This window comes from Camelina sativa, chromosome 12 (genome assembly GCF_000633955.1).
Source record: "Camelina sativa cultivar DH55 chromosome 12, Cs, whole genome shotgun sequence".
Taxonomy (NCBI): Eukaryota; Viridiplantae; Streptophyta; class Magnoliopsida; order Brassicales; family Brassicaceae; genus Camelina; species Camelina sativa.
In genome coordinates, this window is record NC_025696.1 from 6,921,086 (window position 1) to 6,938,767 (window position 17,682).

The 17,682-nt window shown below is 38.7% G+C and overlaps 6 protein-coding genes across 8 annotated transcripts in view; 1 reads left to right on the plus strand and 5 right to left on the minus strand.

The window, feature by feature from the left end:
• On the minus strand, positions 362 to 3,899 carry LOC104730588 (retinol dehydrogenase 12-like). The gene is made up of 7 exons (XM_010449775.2): positions 3,547 to 3,899; positions 3,285 to 3,405; positions 2,892 to 3,009; positions 1,872 to 2,008; positions 1,370 to 1,471; positions 1,164 to 1,256; positions 362 to 1,062 (listed from the first exon to the last, which is right to left on the minus strand). The coding sequence occupies exons 1-7, from the start codon at positions 3,759 to 3,761 to the stop codon at positions 727 to 729; spliced, it is 1,122 nt and encodes a 373-aa protein (XP_010448077.1). The 5' UTR covers positions 3,762 to 3,899; the 3' UTR covers positions 362 to 726.
• On the minus strand, positions 4,069 to 8,328 carry LOC104730591. Of its 3 annotated transcripts, XM_010449780.1 has the most exons (6): positions 7,986 to 8,328; positions 7,691 to 7,896; positions 7,312 to 7,410; positions 6,986 to 7,059; positions 6,513 to 6,670; positions 4,069 to 4,293 (listed from the first exon to the last, which is right to left on the minus strand). In XM_010449780.1, the coding sequence occupies exons 1-6, from the start codon at positions 8,296 to 8,298 to the stop codon at positions 4,226 to 4,228; spliced, it is 918 nt and encodes a 305-aa protein (XP_010448082.1). In that variant the 5' UTR covers positions 8,299 to 8,328; the 3' UTR covers positions 4,069 to 4,225. The 3 variants fall into 3 exon arrangements, with proteins under 3 accessions (XP_010448082.1, XP_010448081.1, XP_010448083.1); XM_010449779.1 differs by lacking the exons at positions 6,513 to 6,670; positions 6,986 to 7,059; positions 7,312 to 7,410; positions 7,691 to 7,896; positions 7,986 to 8,328 and adding exons at positions 4,767 to 4,840; positions 5,093 to 5,191; positions 5,472 to 5,677; positions 5,767 to 6,144 and having other exon boundaries at positions 4,069 to 4,451; XM_010449781.2 differs by lacking the exons at positions 4,069 to 4,293; positions 6,513 to 6,670; positions 6,986 to 7,059; ... (1 more) ...; positions 7,691 to 7,896; positions 7,986 to 8,328 and adding exons at positions 4,462 to 4,579; positions 4,767 to 4,840; positions 5,093 to 5,191; positions 5,472 to 5,677; positions 5,767 to 6,144.
• On the minus strand, positions 8,337 to 9,796 carry LOC104733260 (protein yippee-like At4g27745; the record flags this gene model as incomplete). Its single annotated transcript, XM_019233496.1, has 4 exons — positions 9,610 to 9,796; positions 9,249 to 9,284; positions 8,993 to 9,143; positions 8,337 to 8,558 (listed from the first exon to the last, which is right to left on the minus strand). Coding segments are annotated over exons 3-4 (315 nt in total), but the record flags the coding sequence as incomplete, so codon positions are not given.
• Positions 10,006 to 10,770, minus strand: LOC104730592 (protein yippee-like At4g27740). The gene is made up of 2 exons (XM_010449782.2): positions 10,543 to 10,770; positions 10,006 to 10,394 (listed from the first exon to the last, which is right to left on the minus strand). Exons 1-2 carry the CDS (start codon positions 10,633 to 10,635, stop codon positions 10,170 to 10,172), a joined length of 318 nt encoding a protein of 105 aa, XP_010448084.1. The 5' UTR covers positions 10,636 to 10,770; the 3' UTR covers positions 10,006 to 10,169.
• On the plus strand, positions 14,099 to 16,921 carry LOC104730593 (oligopeptide transporter 6). Its single transcript, XM_010449783.2, has 4 exons — positions 14,099 to 14,681; positions 14,772 to 15,439; positions 15,507 to 15,951; positions 16,031 to 16,921. The coding sequence occupies exons 1-4, from the start codon at positions 14,208 to 14,210 to the stop codon at positions 16,649 to 16,651; spliced, it is 2,208 nt and encodes a 735-aa protein (XP_010448085.1). The 5' UTR covers positions 14,099 to 14,207; the 3' UTR covers positions 16,652 to 16,921.
• LOC104730595 (molybdate-anion transporter-like) overlaps positions 16,949 to 17,682 on the minus strand; it is a 4,796-nt gene continuing 4,062 nt past the window's right edge. The window contains exons 7-9 of the mRNA XM_010449784.2: positions 17,536 to 17,682; positions 17,335 to 17,437; positions 16,949 to 17,239 (exon numbers count right to left, since the gene is read on the minus strand). The exon at positions 17,536 to 17,682 is cut by the window's right edge and continues 1 nt beyond it. Coding sequence (XP_010448086.1) covers positions 17,178 to 17,239; positions 17,335 to 17,437; positions 17,536 to 17,682 — 312 coding nt within the window. The 3' untranslated portion in view covers positions 16,949 to 17,177. The remainder of the gene's footprint in view (positions 17,240 to 17,334; positions 17,438 to 17,535) is intronic.

Here is a 17,682-nt window from a genome sequence, read left to right on the forward strand (position 1 = left end):
ACGTAAACTGATATGTATCCATAAGCAAAAGAATAAGGTAAGACCACAAACTTGAACGCATTAGATTCACGTGAAGTGGGCGTGACAATGAAATCCAACTTCTTTTTTTTTCTTCTCAACAAAAGCAAAAAAAAAGAAAAGTCATACATGATACTATTTAATAGTTCCACTTGCAAACATTGCTTGCTCAAATGAGCATCTCATGTAGAGAGAAGAAACCCAGACCAACCCACCACCCATTTTGAGATGAGTGTGAATCATTTACATGGAATACTCATTTAAGCAAGAAACGTTAGGAACTGGAAGGAGATTTTATAACTTTTTGTGACTTTGTCCATGAAGGGGGTAGGAGAGATGACTCTATTCATATATATATATATATATATGAGCAACGTGACTGCACAAAGCCACAAACTATGGAGAAATTTACGGATATACCCTCTACTCAAACAAGAAACTACCCACCAACCCAGGCTACCATTACTACTGAACATCTTAATAACTATTAAGACACACTTGAACAAGACTTGTAAGTAAAGCCATGGAATGGTAGCTAAAGCTTGACTTTTTATCCAACAATCAAACATTCTCAAGCAAAACCACATCCGTGGGGGATTCATTCCCCAGTGTATAGTAAATCAACACAAAAAAAATGTACTATTTTTCTCAATTACTTACCCTTTGATCTGTAAGGGCTCACTTTAACCTGTGGAATTGTTTGAATGACTATTCGTGTTGCTCTCCATAACGGCAGTGGATGTTTTCCCCTTCTATGAGCTTCTCAACAGCATCGAGAGGAAGACCCACCAGCTCTAACGTCTTTTCCCACACTCTGTGTGCAGTTTCTGTGTTGTGTGCTTCTTCGGAAGGATTTGCAGGGCGACAATCTTGAGAGATGAACGGGCAAACAGGCCAATCATCTGTTTTTAGTGTTTCCCAGTACTCTGGAACCTGAGGGTCTGTGGCCGAGAATAGAGAACTTCTACAACCTTCTTGGGGTGAAAATATGAAATATGGTATGATGGCGTAAAGAGCTTGAAGAAACCTGGGTAGATCCCTGGCCTACAGAATTTGGAAAGAAATCGGCAATTTTATGTAATGAAGTTCTGACAAAACAGAGTAATCCTGCATTTGTAACTAAATGGAGTGAAGCTTATACTCACAACATTTGTTAAGACAACACCGGGAGATAGACAAACGACGCTAACTCCTGTTTCCAGAGGGAGCTTTTTGAATAGAATGCTACTAAACATAATCTGGAAGATGAAGGACACCAGAGATTTAGCTCACCAATTTCTCAAAATAAGCTATTTCAAAAATATAAAACTGTTGAAGAAGAAAAAATTAAATACCATTACTGTAAGCTCACCTGGGCAAGCTTGCTGCTTGAGTATCCTATAAGGCTTGAGTACTTACGTCTACCAGAGACGACATTCATGTCATCAGGGTCAACAAAACCGACACAATGCATCTACAAAAGCAAATCCCACAACTCATTATCTTGCATAGAAAAGAAAATACCCAAAGACAACAAATGTAAACAGTTTCAGTGTTCATACAACAGCAATGCCACAGAGTTTCACTGAAATGATGAGTAATGATGTACTGCAGGTGGTAGAGTTCGGTAATGGTAGTATATATTGGGTTGAAACTTTCAACAAGCTTGGGTTTGTTTCGTTACTCTATACCAGGACTCTGCTGATATTATATTTAGAGAGAACTATGTTATTCATCTATATATTCTGAAATCAGTTGACAAGAATACTATACAAACAAATCAAACCTTTTCAGCATATTACTCACACCAACGAGAATAGAAAAGTAGAGAACAGAGACTTAGAGCCAGCAGTGTCAGTGATCATAAAACTTACAACGGAATTCACATTGATGATTCGGCTAGGAGAGCCTCGGATCAGAGACGGCAAAAGGAGCACTGAAAGTAGCGCTGGAGCTAAATGATTAACTTGCATGTGTTGCTCATAGCCATCCTCTGAGAATTTTTGTGCCTCTGCACAAATTACAGAGCTTAGCATTTTAGTTGGTTTCTTTCCTCAACATATATTGTAGAAAATTTAGCCATCTGACGACCATTCATTTTAAGAAGAGTTCCATGAGGTGGAAAAAATAGAAGACTTGCAATAAATAACCGTCTTACTTGTCTTACTAATACTTCGTACATTCTAGATTTTTCAATCAATGATAGACATGCTAGTTCCATTAGTTGGGTCCATCAAGTTGGAATATAAATGATGATGAAAATAGATACAGGAAACAACAGAAGGAAAACTCAAAGCTTTATAGCTAAACGGGGAGTTAAACCAACCTCCCATAGCAAACATGCCGGCATTGTTAATCAGAACATGCAACGGTCCTAACCGGGCGTTCCAAGCATCGGCAAATCTCACGACAGAATCTAGTGATAGAAGATCAACTTCCATTGCCTTTACAAAAATCAAACAGGGTATCATCATCAGCTTATCCAAAGTAATACAAACCAATACTTAAAAGTCTCTAACTAATATACAAGAAATTGGCTTCGCCACAGTCTACTAACTAGAAACACATATTGTTTGAAGTTTATATTGTAACTAAAATGGCTTTATATATGACAGTCAATACACATTCTACACTATTGTCAGTCCCAGCAATACACATTAANTCATTTTAAGAAGAGTTCCATGAGGTGGAAAAAATAGAAGACTTGCAATAAATAACCGTCTTACTTGTCTTACTAATACTTCGTACATTCTAGATTTTTCAATCAATGATAGACATGCTAGTTCCATTAGTTGGGTCCATCAAGTTGGAATATAAATGATGATGAAAATAGATACAGGAAACAACAGAAGGAAAACTCAAAGCTTTATAGCTAAACGGGGAGTTAAACCAACCTCCCATAGCAAACATGCCGGCATTGTTAATCAGAACATGCAACGGTCCTAACCGGGCGTTCCAAGCATCGGCAAATCTCACGACAGAATCTAGTGATAGAAGATCAACTTCCATTGCCTTTACAAAAATCAAACAGGGTATCATCATCAGCTTATCCAAAGTAATACAAACCAATACTTAAAAGTCTCTAACTAATATACAAGAAATTGGCTTCGCCACAGTCTACTAACTAGAAACACATATTGTTTGAAGTTTATATTGTAACTAAAATGGCTTTATATATGACAGTCAATACACATTCTACACTATTGTCAGTCCCAGCAATACACATTAATAGCCACAGAAACTGCAATAAGTAAATCACCAAAATAAGAACAAAATTATAAGGTTACCTCGATATTAAGTGGTAGACCTTTACCAGACCATTCGTTCTGCCATTGCTGTATCAACTCCTGAGCTGCCTTTGTGTTCCTCACGGCCATCACAACATGAGCACCAGCTTCAGCAAGCTGCCTGCGAACAAAATAAGCAAAAGAGCTAAACAAGCTTAGGAAAGTTTCCATCAATTCGAGTCCCAAAACACACGAAATCAAACTCAATTGGTAGTGAATCTGAACACTTAGTCGTGGGGAAGAGAAAAAAAAAAAAAAAAACCTAGCGGTCTCGCGACCAATGCCGCTGGTGGAGCCAGTGACAACGCAAGTGAGGTCGTTGACGGAAGGAAGAGGGAGAGGGTTCTCCAAATGAGAAGCCGTAATCCTCTGGAAGAGAATCTCCCCGAAAACACTGCTCCATCCTCTCATCCACTCCATCCATCCCAAACTCTGCTTCTTCTTCGCCGGAGACGACGCCGTTTCGTCACTCATCATCTTCTTCTTCTGGAGTTTAGATCTATGACGTCTTAGCACAGCAGGAAAAGACAAAAAGTGTATTTCGTCAAAATCTTTGGCTTCGTTTAAACAACAACACCCTCCACTCCTGGGACAACAAATATGGGCCGGCGAGATTTTTGAGACCCACAAATAGTTTTTTCCATTTATATTAACTGACTCATGGGTCAACGGTCACTGACTCATGGGTCAACGATTACGCATTGTAGTTTTTTTCCATTTATAAAATGATGATTTGCTGATGACATCAGTGGATGCTATGAAAAGGGAACTGGAGATGAAGGGAAACATGACAATTCGAGTGGAACGTCATTAAAGATCTAGAGAGTGATTACAAGATATTTTGCATAAGAACTATATTTTCATTTTGGACAGTGTTACACATAATAAGCAACTTCGTGTATGTAACAAAAAAAAAGTAAAAATCAGAGGTAGTTTGACAGTTAGTACAAGTCTAGAGACTCGAGCACTCTACCAGCTTGGATGTGAAGAGCAGTGATTCTTTGTTCAGGATCTCCTGTTGAACCAAATTGACTCGCCGCCCATATCAAAGAAGCGGACTTTTCACCCAAAAGGCGTCTGATGTCTTCATTTACACTCGCAATGGGAGAACGATCCTTCCCATTCACATGCCCAACTAACAGTAGTAAAAACTCTCCGCATCTTAATCTGTGAATCAGTAAGAACTAAACATGACCAAACGCCTAAACCATGACCATCAATAGTGGATGATATCCCTGATGTGTATGACCAGTGCCCTTAGAGTTGGAACTCTTTCATGAGATGTGCAGGTTTTACTAGACAATGCAAAGGCTATTCTAAGAATTTGACAAGAAAATCGATCTGAAATCTTACTGAAAGCATTAAATTAAAAGAGACAGCAATCTGTAGTGTAGATACTGCAATATAGTCTAATGTGAAATGCCACAACCTACAGATCAGAAGGGCTATGGAAAAATGAAAGCAAAAACTTGTTAATTTCACCTGAGATTTTCATCAGCTTGTTTGTCTCGCATGAGCATGGCAACCTCCTCAATGCCATTGCAGGCTCCAAAATCCTAGTACCAAAATCAAGAAAGGAGAAATGAGAAACGTTTGCATAAAAATCAAGTGAAGGCCAGTTTGTTCCGCTAATATTCACAAAAGTCTTGATTTACAGGTTCAAGTGTGTATCTGCCTGAGACTCAAAATTTGATAAGAGAAAAGCCGAGTTCTACCACTGACAGAAGAATCACAAAGAACCAGCTTTCTATTTCGTTTCCAGTTACCAAAAAATTAGTTACTAAAAAAGAGAGAAGCTGAATACTCACCACCTGATTTGCTGAGGAATCCAGCAATACTGAGATTAAGGCATCCAAGCAGGCCCCTTGCTCAAGTACTCCTCGTGTTGATAATACATTCATCATTACCTGAAACATTTAACGGCATCTCAACCACATTAACATCCCGTACAACCAAGAAACTCCCCACTGCTTCAAATCTGATCTAAATCATGAAAAGAGTGATAAATGATCACAAAGACTCTCCCTTTACGCCAAATCAGTGTTAGAAGTGATCATTCTACAACACAAAATGCAGGATTCTAGTTTATGTATGCATCTCTGGTCAGACAATGGCATAGCACCAATGATCATCATCATCACATGTTCCACAATACTACTAATAAAGTAACAAAGGAGTCGTTCTTACGCGGACTGCACCGTGCTTATGAGCCAGAACAGTACTCTGAGGATGAAGAAGGCAACAACCTTCAAGAACCCTAAGTGCAACAGCAACCTCAGCATCCGTGGAAGGACTCGTTATCTTCATCGGCTCCACGCTGAATATATGATCCAAGCTCGTCACTCTATCATCCTCAGTTTCTTTCAATGAATGTCTAAAAAGCACCGGAACCACTGTGAAAGCATCATCAGAGAACAAACACATTACAACAGCATCGATTTGGGAAAATGACAATGAGAGAAATTTAAAGATTAAACCAGACGTTGGAGATCGGAGATGGTTTGGGTATGAGAGAAGAGACGAATGATGGAATCTGAATCGGCGACAGTTCGAAGAGTTTTGAGAAGAGATCGAAGGCCGCGGATTCGAAGGAAGGAGAATTCAGCGCAAGCGTCGCGTAACCCGGTTCGGAGAGATAGTGTCAGCTCCCTGTAAAGTCTCTGTGTGTTGAGAGAAGTCACCAGCTCTTCAACTACCATCGCCGCCGCGTCTGATTCCTCACCGGTCTCCGATTCAGATGGATTCTCCGGCGTCGCTGACACGCCGTCGCTCCATATCGGCTTCTTCAGATACATTCTCTCTCTCTCTCTCTCTCTCTCTCTCTCTCTCTCTCTCTCTCTCGGTAAATCAATTTTGTTGGCCTTGCGCCAAAAACGACAACCACTTGGCTCTGATAAACGTAAAACAGCAGCACGTTTGTCTGATGAGTAAAAACGGCACGCATTTCTTTTCCCCTCACGGTTATCTTTCAAGCAAGTCAATGATAAGTCTTTAAGATTTTCCATATTACACTTACAAAGGAGGGTATCGAGCTAAAACACAAGAGAAACTATTAACATCTTTATTGACAGAGACGCACAAATCCAAAGTTTGAACACAAGAGATACATAATTATTACGACAATGAAGAACTGGAAAAAATGGCTGATGATGATGACTTGTGAAAATCCCTCAAGATCGGAATTGACAAGGCCAAAGTTTATANGAAGAGCAGTGATTCTTTGTTCAGGATCTCCTGTTGAACCAAATTGACTCGCCGCCCATATCAAAGAAGCGGACTTTTCACCCAAAAGGCGTCTGATGTCTTCATTTACACTCGCAATGGGAGAACGATCCTTCCCATTCACATGCCCAACTAACAGTAGTAAAAACTCTCCGCATCTTAATCTGTGAATCAGTAAGAACTAAACATGACCAAACGCCTAAACCATGACCATCAATAGTGGATGATATCCCTGATGTGTATGACCAGTGCCCTTAGAGTTGGAACTCTTTCATGAGATGTGCAGGTTTTACTAGACAATGCAAAGGCTATTCTAAGAATTTGACAAGAAAATCGATCTGAAATCTTACTGAAAGCATTAAATTAAAAGAGACAGCAATCTGTAGTGTAGATACTGCAATATAGTCTAATGTGAAATGCCACAACCTACAGATCAGAAGGGCTATGGAAAAATGAAAGCAAAAACTTGTTAATTTCACCTGAGATTTTCATCAGCTTGTTTGTCTCGCATGAGCATGGCAACCTCCTCAATGCCATTGCAGGCTCCAAAATCCTAGTACCAAAATCAAGAAAGGAGAAATGAGAAACGTTTGCATAAAAATCAAGTGAAGGCCAGTTTGTTCCGCTAATATTCACAAAAGTCTTGATTTACAGGTTCAAGTGTGTATCTGCCTGAGACTCAAAATTTGATAAGAGAAAAGCCGAGTTCTACCACTGACAGAAGAATCACAAAGAACCAGCTTTCTATTTCGTTTCCAGTTACCAAAAAATTAGTTACTAAAAAAGAGAGAAGCTGAATACTCACCACCTGATTTGCTGAGGAATCCAGCAATACTGAGATTAAGGCATCCAAGCAGGCCCCTTGCTCAAGTACTCCTCGTGTTGATAATACATTCATCATTACCTGAAACATTTAACGGCATCTCAACCACATTAACATCCCGTACAACCAAGAAACTCCCCACTGCTTCAAATCTGATCTAAATCATGAAAAGAGTGATAAATGATCACAAAGACTCTCCCTTTACGCCAAATCAGTGTTAGAAGTGATCATTCTACAACACAAAATGCAGGATTCTAGTTTATGTATGCATCTCTGGTCAGACAATGGCATAGCACCAATGATCATCATCATCACATGTTCCACAATACTACTAATAAAGTAACAAAGGAGTCGTTCTTACGCGGACTGCACCGTGCTTATGAGCCAGAACAGTACTCTGAGGATGAAGAAGGCAACAACCTTCAAGAACCCTAAGTGCAACAGCAACCTCAGCATCCGTGGAAGGACTCGTTATCTTCATCGGCTCCACGCTGAATATATGATCCAAGCTCGTCACTCTATCATCCTCAGTTTCTTTCAATGAATGTCTAAAAAGCACCGGAACCACTGTGAAAGCATCATCAGAGAACAAACACATTACAACAGCATCGATTTGGGAAAATGACAATGAGAGAAATTTAAAGATTAAACCAGACGTTGGAGATCGGAGATGGTTTGGGTATGAGAGAAGAGACGAATGATGGAATCTGAATCGGCGACAGTTCGAAGAGTTTTGAGAAGAGATCGAAGGCCGCGGATTCGAAGGAAGGAGAATTCAGCGCAAGCGTCGCGTAACCCGGTTCGGAGAGATAGTGTCAGCTCCCTGTAAAGTCTCTGTGTGTTGAGAGAAGTCACCAGCTCTTCAACTACCATCGCCGCCGCGTCTGATTCCTCACCGGTCTCCGATTCAGATGGATTCTCCGGCGTCGCTGACACGCCGTCGCTCCATATCGGCTTCTTCAGATACATTCTCTCTCTCTCTCTCTCTCTCTCTCTCTCTCTCTCNAATCTTCCTTGACAATCTTAGCCTTTTCGAATATGAACTTGCCTTCCTTGTACTTTTGTGAGGTCTCATATGCTCGCTCGTACTTCCAACCCAATGGTTCATTACAGTCAGCACAAGATATATCAGCCACGGTATGGAGACCCGTTAGAAGATGCCGGTCCTCTTTAGCCCCTACTACAATGTTCATAGCGTGGGAGAAGAGGAAGGCTCGCCCAGTTCTTCCCTGGTAATGCAGGACAGTGATTAAGAACTTGGTATTCACAATCAAGAAACACAAATGCAGGTAGTGCCTATCTAACATAAGCTTTTGAATTGATTCCATAACGAACAAGTCAACAACAAGGCATTTTCAAAGAAAGACTAGTCTTGTTGTTTATAACAATCTGAGTCAAAGGCTACTACTTTGAAGAGTCTTATGTTTTGTGCCAAGGATCCATTTGACTCTAACACAAATTGATTCTTGATCAGTAGCATGGATATTTCTAGATCTTTCAGTAGGAAAGACAAATAAACTCAAGCGGTTTCCTAAAATCTGAAAGACAGGGTAAATCTCATCTCCAGCTAAGTCTAAAGTGTGATTCTCCACTTAATATTCTACATCTATCACATGATATAACACAAGGAAAAGAAAAGAGATGATGAAGCTGAATCAATCACCTGAAAAGCCTTAGAGATGATATCATCGTGAAGTCCAACATGGTTTCTGCAGTTACAGCAACTATACAGTCTTGGACCAATCGGGTGAGCCATTATATCAAACACTTGGCGTGATCAATTTGCTCCAAAACAAATCAAAGCAAGTTCTCACCTTTTTCACCAATAAACAAAAACCCATTAATACAATCCAAAACCCACATGGAAACAAGTAATTAGGGATTCTTCGGAAGATAAAAGAATTAAGTAAAAGAGAAACCTTTTTCTATAATCTGCAAATTCAGCAAGCTCCAAACTTCAATGTCTCAACAAAAAAAAAAAAAGAGGATAAGAACAGTGAAACAGATGTTAGCGTGCAAGATTAGAGATATTACCTCAAAAATTCAATAAACAAATAAGAGAGTGGGACAAGACAAGAGAGACCAACGAATATAAAAATACACAATAGTAATATACTATACTGGTAGGGTTAAGGTTAAGAAGGGAAAACGAAATGAGATATTCCCGGAGAGGAAATTACGCAGTAGCATACACAATTCAGTTTTTATAACAACGGAAATGGAGGAAAAGATTCGATTTTGAGCTTGATGTGAAACTTTTAGAGAGGATCTTAATCTTACTAGGGTTTAATAGATGGGATCGAACAAGGAAGCAAGAGGAATTGTTGAGTGGAGGAATTAGGTTGGAGTTGGATGAAAGTTTTGATCTTTAATAGACTCTATTAATTTGATCGATCATATGCCGTGAAGCGACTGTCTTGTGACTTCTCTCTTTCTGGGTTTTTGCTTTATTATGACTCGGGGAACTGAGAAAAAAATAGTAACGGTGACGAAAAAATTGGAATTTGTCTACGGTTCGGTTCGGTTCGGTTTATGTTTGGAATTCAATTTTAATCCAACAATGTATCTTTAATTTTTCATATTGTTCGGTTTGGTTTAGTTTGGTTTGATTTGGATTTGATTTGAATTTTTCTTTAACGCAATGGAACAAAAGACTTCCAATTTATACAACACAAATAAGTGATCAAGTTCCACTAAAATATAAAATCACTGTCGGTAATATACAATTTATACAACATAAGGTAATAAGATACATACAAATATACCATAGTCAAGTTTCCTTTACTTTTTTTTTTTTTTGGTAACTTAACCCCTCCAAGAGCGTATTCTTGACTATAGTTTCAATATCTCTTGGTCAACTTGAGCTTCTCGAGCACAAACATGCCTTCTTTATACCTCTGTCGAAGATCGAAGGTCTCGACATACTTCCAACCCAACGTCTCACCACACTTACTGCACATCACATCTGCCACCACGTACGATCCTGTTAACAGTTTCCTCCCAATCTTCGGTCCAACCACCACGTTCATCGCGTGCGAAAACATAAACGCTGGCCCCGAAGCTCCCTATATCCATATTCAAAAAAACAAACACTTTGTTACCGATGGAGATTATGAGTATACTCTTATCATCTATAGAAAAAAGAAAACTTCTGAATAAGAAATGAATATGAATTTTGGTACAACTAAACAATCTTTAAATTTTTGTTGTTACCACGAATTTTTTGGAGATGATATCTTCACCGAGAGCCAATGGATTCTCGCAGTTTCTGCAGAAATAAGTAGGAAGAGTTTTGTTTTCTGCCATTGGTCGATGGATATAGAAAGCAAAATAGGAGAGTTTGTAAGATTGGATGAGAGACTATGAAGATGATTTCTTCTTATCGTTTAGTTCTTGTGGAATTTTATCGTGCGTTGACCCCAACACTTGCATTATTTGCCTAATGCCTTGTTCGATTGCCATTGCCCATTGTTTGTGCTATTGAGCTATTGGGCTATTTATGGGTGTGTATAAACAAAGGCCCATTGGAATATTAATTTTAGTCACTCGTGAAATAGATGAAAGCTCGTTGCTCCTTTCATCGTCTCACACACCAACTCTCATGGAAGCTACTCGCCCCTATAAAATTAATACTTGATATATTGATTGATATGCCTACCCGTGGGGTCTTTGTTTAGGCGGTGACACACTGATACTTGGTCCATTTTAAATACACTCTGACAGAGACTTGAACAGTGCACACGCATCGGTGTTGCATTCCTGGACAGTTTTGAGATCCTATTTCTTTACACACATAAGTCATAACAATAATGCATTTACTTACTGCTGGCTCCCCATTCACATGTACAATTACGTTATTTAAAAAAAAAAACAAAAAACGTAATTAAGCTTTAAAGAAGGATTAGTTTTATATGTATAATCAGCAGATCACGAACTACATAACACTAATTAACTTTTTAAGTACTGTTATGTGAATTTCTCAATAGAGGTTTTTGGTTTATGGTTTGGTTCGTTTTTAATGAAATTATATATTCCACCAACCCCGTTCCCGTGTAATTGTAGATGAGATGTGGAATATAAGGAGGATGTGATATATTAATTTTAGGTCGGTACTTCATCTAATGACCAGATATATCTTTTGGCTCCAAATCTTACTAGTTTCATTTTCACTGTCTCTTCTTTTAGAATTTAGTAGAAGTATACAATTCAATAACGTAACGATGCTGATATTTCTTAAAATACCTTAAAGACAAACAATATAGAAAGTCTTTTGTCTGGTGTTTAGCTTTAGATTTTGGAGCGTACTTTAAAGTTTAAAGTCGCCTCCTAGTGATTTCCAGCTAAACAGTGGTCACACATTAAATAAAATAACGAGGGTAGCCCCGTTTTCAATTCATCCTTTTAAAAAGCCTAAAAAGGCACATTTACTTCTTGTGATCCACACATATTAACATTTACCATATCCGTATTATGTACAAGTTGCCAACCATAAAATTGACTGCGTGAATTACGCATATGTACGGTATCGTAGGTTGGTTTTCTGGTTTAAAGTTATAATGATTATTGATTAATAATGTTTTGATCGGTACATATATAAAGTTAGATTTATTGGCTTGTTTGGTTTGAAATGTTAGTTGTGATATACTCCCTCGGTTTCAAAATATAGGATGTTTTAAGCAAAGCACGTAGATTAAGAAAGACTTTACTTTTAATAAGTTCAACCAATCAGAAACAATACTGTATAATATAAACTACTAAATTAATCTAAAAGTTGCACTGAAATTTGAAAGCATCCTATATTATGAAACAACAAACTTCTCTAAAACATCTTATATTTTGAAACGGAGGAAGTATTTGTTTAGTTAACCCGTGTTCCGTGTACAGAGTCATTGTTTGGTCAGCAGATTAGGACTTAGGAGTATGCAATGACTAGATCGCACTTGTCCATTGTCCCAAGTCGCAATCGTCATCATTTCCATTTTCCAGCATGAAACATCTTTTTGAATGTAATAAATGACAACTTAATATAAAATCCCTTTTTTAGTTTATTTATTCAAAGTCTTAAGATTCACATTGTGTGTCCCTACTACATATCATAAAACGACAGTTGCTATCAAATTATCGACATACTTATTTAAAATCACGTCTAAAGATTAACCTAAGCCGTATATATAAGTTCCTGCATTTTCTTGGATCCATCTTAGAATTTTAGATGTTCAGAAAATATAGATCTTCTGTAGTTGTTAATAAAAGTGTTTTGACGCTATTATGTGTTGATCCCGCAACATTGTAGTTATTAATGGGAAGAAATAGTAAGGGTGCACAGCCATTGATTTAAGCGTCATGCATGCAAATCATTCAAAAATTAAGTTGTTTGACTAATCTTTCAAATTTAATAAATTTCTTATATAAATATATCAATTATCAACTATACTCTGCGACACCAAATTTAAGTATTTTGGAGACATATAGAAGTACATCAGTTTTTGATACAATTTATCCAATATTAAAGACCGTCAAAGTAGTCGATATTGCGGAGTTTTCTGAGGCTAACTTTATATAACGATAAACAATTTGGATATAATTATGTCTAATTCACGTGTTTACGAATAATGTATTTGTGTTTAAAGTTATTATTGATTTGTTTTAACGTGGTTTGAAAATTGGCAAAAGCCGAAATTAATTTGTTAAATAAAATTCTGGCTCTTTTTGTCGTTTGCAAATATCTAACTCATCCAATTTTTTTCCCCCTCAATTTGTTTGACAGTTTCGATGTAGATGACTAGATGGGGTCCGTAGCTCGAAGGTAAGTGGACCTGCCTGGCTGCAAAAATATCAAGTGGTGCATGGTTTAGTTGCAACTTGAATTATATAAACACGTCCCACAGTACACTAAAAGTTGCCGTTTTCTTTTGTATTCCCGATATATCAGAAGACGACGACTTCTCATACTGACCCAAAAGTCTTTGGTTTGAATTTGATATCACAACTGGTGCATTTAAGGTTCTTATGTGATCACTAACCAAAGTTGACCATAAACTTTGTGTATCATACATAGTTCCTATTCAAAAATTTATATTCTGATATGATCGTTTAAGAAGATCATGAAGATGTGATTAGTAAAGTTGTATGGTTGGTGTTGAACCAATTTTTCATTAGTAGTTAAGAAGGTAGAAACAAGGTTTTAAGATAAATTAGTTTAGATCTAGATCAGTCATATATACATGATTCTTTTTACAAAAAGTTACAAGGTTTGTGGTGCGCCTGTGCGTGGTGCTAGAGTGACCACAACAACAATATAACAGAGATTATACAGCCTGGAAAGCCTTGAGTGGCTCATTTGTACCGTGAACTCCGTTATACCCATCATAAGTTCATAACTCATTGAGTGTAAACAAGTTAAACCAAATATTTTCTTTCCTTGCCCCCCATGGAATTTGTTTGTACTTATATATTGTTTTATTTTTCAGACGTACATGCATCATATCTAAATGCTTCTGTATAAAATTATATGTCTCTGACTCTATTTTTGTTGGCTTCCTTATTTTAAAAACTATGTATCAGCTTAGCTGTTTTCTTCCTTACTTTACACTTGACCCATCACTTGTCGTTTTCTACTCTGATTTATTCTCTTTCTTTTGCATAATTTCATACATCATATAATAATATATCTGTCGATCCATTTATGTAACATGTGAGTGAGAAAAACAAAAGTTTTTTAGTGGGAAAAGACAGAGTTCCTTAATGGATATATATATACACATCAATTCAATAATTGCGATTATTCTATATCAAGATCTCTCACTTATATATATAAAAAAAGGGACTCACTCATCCCCTAAAGATAGGAACACAGTTCTCTTTAGTAGAAGAAAACGATGGGAGAGATAGCACCGGAGTTCGCGGCGGTTATGGAGGATGATGACCGGTGCGTTGTACCGGAGGTGGAGCTCACTGTACCCAAAACCGACGATTCGTCTCTACCGGTTCTCACGTTTCGTATGTGGGTTCTTGGTATAGGCGCGTGCATTGTACTCTCTTTCATCAACCAGTTTTTCTGGTACAGAACGATGCCGTTGAGCATCACCGGAATCTCTGCTCAGATCGCCGTCGTGCCTCTCGGACATCTCATGGCGAGGGTGCTTCCGACGAGGAGATTCTTGGAAGGTACGAGGTTTCAGTTCACCTTGAATCCAGGTGCCTTCAACGTCAAGGAACATGTTCTGATAACCATCTTTGCGAATTCCGGCGCCGGCTCTGTTTACGCCACTCACATACTCAGTGCTATTAAGCTTTACTACAAACGTTCTCTTCCTTTCCTCCCCGCGTTTCTCGTTATGATCACTACTCAGGTTTCACTTTAACTTCTTCATCTCTCTGTTTCTTTGTTTTGAAGTCTTTTTGCAAAATTCTTGAATCTTGAAATCGTTTCTTGTGTTTAGATTCTTGGATTTGGTTGGGCTGGTCTCTTCAGGAAACACCTCGTTGAGCCTGGTGAAATGTGGTGGCCAAGCAATCTCGTTCAAGTCTCTCTCTTTGGTGCGCTGCACGAGAAAGAGAAGAAATCGAGAGGAGCCATGAGTCGAACTCAGTTCTTCCTAATCGTCCTCGTTGCTAGCTTCGCTTACTACATCTTTCCTGGTTATCTATTCACCATGTTAACATCAATCTCATGGGTCTGTTGGTTTAATCCCAAATCAATTCTAGTAAACCAACTCGGGTCAGGTGAACACGGTCTTGGTATTGGATCCATTGGTTTTGATTGGGTCACCATTAGTGCTTATCTTGGAAGCCCTTTAGCTAGTCCCTTGTTTGCTTCCGTCAATGTAGCCATTGGTTTTGTGCTGGTCATGTATATCGTCACGCCTATTTGTTACTGGTTTAACATATATGACGCCAAGACCTTCCCTATCTTCTCTAGCCAGCTCTTTATGGCTAATGGCTCACGCTATGATGTTTTGAGCATTATTGATAGCAAATTCCATCTAGACCGCGTGGTTTACTCTAGAACCGGCTCCATCAACATGAGCACCTTCTTTGCAGTTACGTATGGTCTCGGGTTTGCTACTTTGTCTGCCACCATTGTCCATGTCCTAGTCTTCAACGGAAGGTATATAGTTACTTATGTTCAATTATGTTTTGTTCACTGTCCGAAACTAAACTTCATGTCTTTACAGTGACTTGTGGAAACAGACAAGAGGGGCGTTTCAGAAGAATAAGAAAATGGATATACATACGAGAATCATGAAGAAAAACTACAGGGAGGTTCCGTTGTGGTGGTTTTTGGTCATCCTTTTGCTGAATATAGCGCTCATCATGTTCATATCCGTGCACTACAACGCCACCGTGCAGCTTCCTTGGTGGGGAGTGTTACTTGCTTGTGCCATTGCCATCAGTTTCACTCCTTTGATTGGTGTCATAGCCGCAACTACTAATCAGGCACCAGGTTTGAACATCATAACCGAGTATGTTATCGGCTATATCTATCCGGAACGTCCTGTTGCCAACATGTGTTTCAAGGTCTATGGATACATTAGTATGACTCAAGCGCTAACTTTCATTTCCGACTTCAAGCTTGGTCATTACATGAAGATCCCACCTAGATCCATGTTCATGGCTCAGGTATGTTGTTATCAAATGGTTTTGAGATAGAGATGCCAATAAATCAAAAACATAGCTGATCAAGTTGTAACAACTGCAGGTTGTGGGGACGCTTGTGGCGGTTGTGGTTTACACAGGAACAGCTTGGTGGTTAATGGAAGAGATTCCTCATCTCTGTGACACAGCCTTGCTTCCTTCAGACAGCCAATGGACTTGTCCCATGGACCGTGTCTTCTTTGACGCCTCTGTGATCTGGGGATTAGTGGGACCACGTAGGATGTTTGGAGACCTTGGAGAATACTCAAGTGTCAACTGGTTCTTCCTTGTAGGAGCCATAGCTCCACTCTTAGTTTGGCTAGCCACAAAGATGTTTCCGGCTCAGACATGGATCTCCAAGATTCATATCCCTGTCCTTGTGGGAGCCACCGCAATGATGCCACCTGCAACAGCGGTTAACTTCACCAGCTGGCTCATCGTTGCATTCATCTTTGGCCACTTCATTTTCAAGTACAGGAGAGAGTGGTGGACGAAGTATAACTATGTGTTGTCAGGTGGTTTAGATGCTGGCTCAGCTTTTATGACCATACTTCTGTTTCTAGCACTCGGACGAAAAGGAATTGAAGTGAATTGGTGGGGAAATTCTGGCGACCGTGATACATGTCCCTTGGCTTCCTGTCCAACTGCTAAAGGCGTTGTCATCAAAGGCTGTCCCGTCTTCTAGCTCATGAGACAAAAGCATATAACAAGTGCTTTGTACAGAACACACAGCAAACTGATTATTTCACCTCTCAGAAAGGTCTTTACTCTCCAAGAACTATATCTTTGTGATAGCTTTAAACTAGGTACTATCCTGTTCTATGACAGATCAAATGCTAGTGATTCTATATACTGATTTTTATGCTTTAGAAATTCGTTTCGGCTCTTAAAAGCTGGCTATTATGTGAGGATGTAATTTGTCAAAGAGATATATAGCAGAACAGAGCTTAAACAATATGGTAGAAGCATGGCCTTGCATAGAAAGAAAGAATAACTCATTGATTGCATAAAACTTAAACTTGTCTTTAAATTTAACATCAACAAAAATATAGCCAAGGAAATTAAACAATCAAACTACTGCATCGAGTCTTATAACGCTATGATCTCTTTGTACGCATTGTTGCGTGCTATATACCATATACCTTAAAGTACTCTTCTTCTTCTATCTGTCTCCATTACTGAATCCAGAATGTGCGTATGTATAACTTCCATTATATGTTAAGGGGATCTTCTTCTGTGTTTCTTTCTTCAAGGGGTGTCCAGTCATTTGTTTCTGCAAAAACATAGAGATGTTATACTGATTGTAAGCAGAAAGCGTGCTAGAGCAAATCAATAGCCCCAATCCAAATAGAAATAGAGATAACATACTTGGCTTGTCAACAATCAGCATGAGCCGCCTTTGCAGGAGACTTGCAACAAAGAGGAAGATCGAGCACATTCCAAACATGACCGTGATAGGGAATGCATTTACCTTCAGAGCAGATAAAACTAGTCAGTACCACAACACAGAGACATAGGACAAGAAACTTCAGCTACTATAGTGCAGAAAAAGAATGTTGGTGGACTTACATTGTATAATACAACGCAGACAAAGATATTTAGAGGAATACGGAAAAAGTTCATTATTGTGCTTCTGGCTTCTTCAGGGATGTATTGGGATCTCATCTTCATAATGGATGGCCAAAACAGTCCTACACACGCCTCGAATATACAGAA

Bases quoted from the DNA above. Each gene is read 5' to 3' on its own strand.
- LOC104730592 (XM_010449782.2), bottom strand. From the start codon at position 10,635: ATGGCAGAAAACAAAACTCTTCCTACTTATTTCTGCAGAAACTGCGAG. The intron at 10,395-10,542 runs GTAACAACAAAA...ATATGGATATAG, and splicing joins TCATCTCCAAAAAATTCGTG to GGAGCTTCGGGGCCAGCGTT.
- LOC104730591 (XM_010449780.1), bottom strand. From the start codon at position 8,298: ATGTATCTGAAGAAGCCGATATGGAGCGACGGCGTGTCAGCGACGCCG. The intron at 7,897-7,985 runs GTCTGGTTTAAT...ATGCTTTCACAG, and splicing joins AACCATCTCCGATCTCCAAC to TGGTTCCGGTGCTTTTTAGA. The intron at 6,671-6,985 runs GTGAAATTAACA...ACTGATTCACAG, and splicing joins CAAGCTGATGAAAATCTCAG to ATTAAGATGCGGAGAGTTTT.
- LOC104730588 (XM_010449775.2), bottom strand. From the start codon at position 3,761: ATGATGAGTGACGAAACGGCGTCGTCTCCGGCGAAGAAGAAGCAGAGT. The intron at 1,472-1,871 runs GTAAGTTTTATG...TTGCTTTTGTAG, and splicing joins TCATCAATGTGAATTCCGTT to ATGCATTGTGTCGGTTTTGT. The intron at 1,063-1,163 runs GTGAGTATAAGC...CAAATTCTGTAG, and splicing joins GTGTTGTCTTAACAAATGTT to GCCAGGGATCTACCCAGGTT.
- LOC104730593 (XM_010449783.2), top strand. From the start codon at position 14,208: ATGGGAGAGATAGCACCGGAGTTCGCGGCGGTTATGGAGGATGATGAC. The intron at 14,682-14,771 runs GTTTCACTTTAA...TCTTGTGTTTAG, and splicing joins TCGTTATGATCACTACTCAG to ATTCTTGGATTTGGTTGGGC. The intron at 15,952-16,030 runs GTATGTTGTTAT...TAACAACTGCAG, and splicing joins GATCCATGTTCATGGCTCAG to GTTGTGGGGACGCTTGTGGC.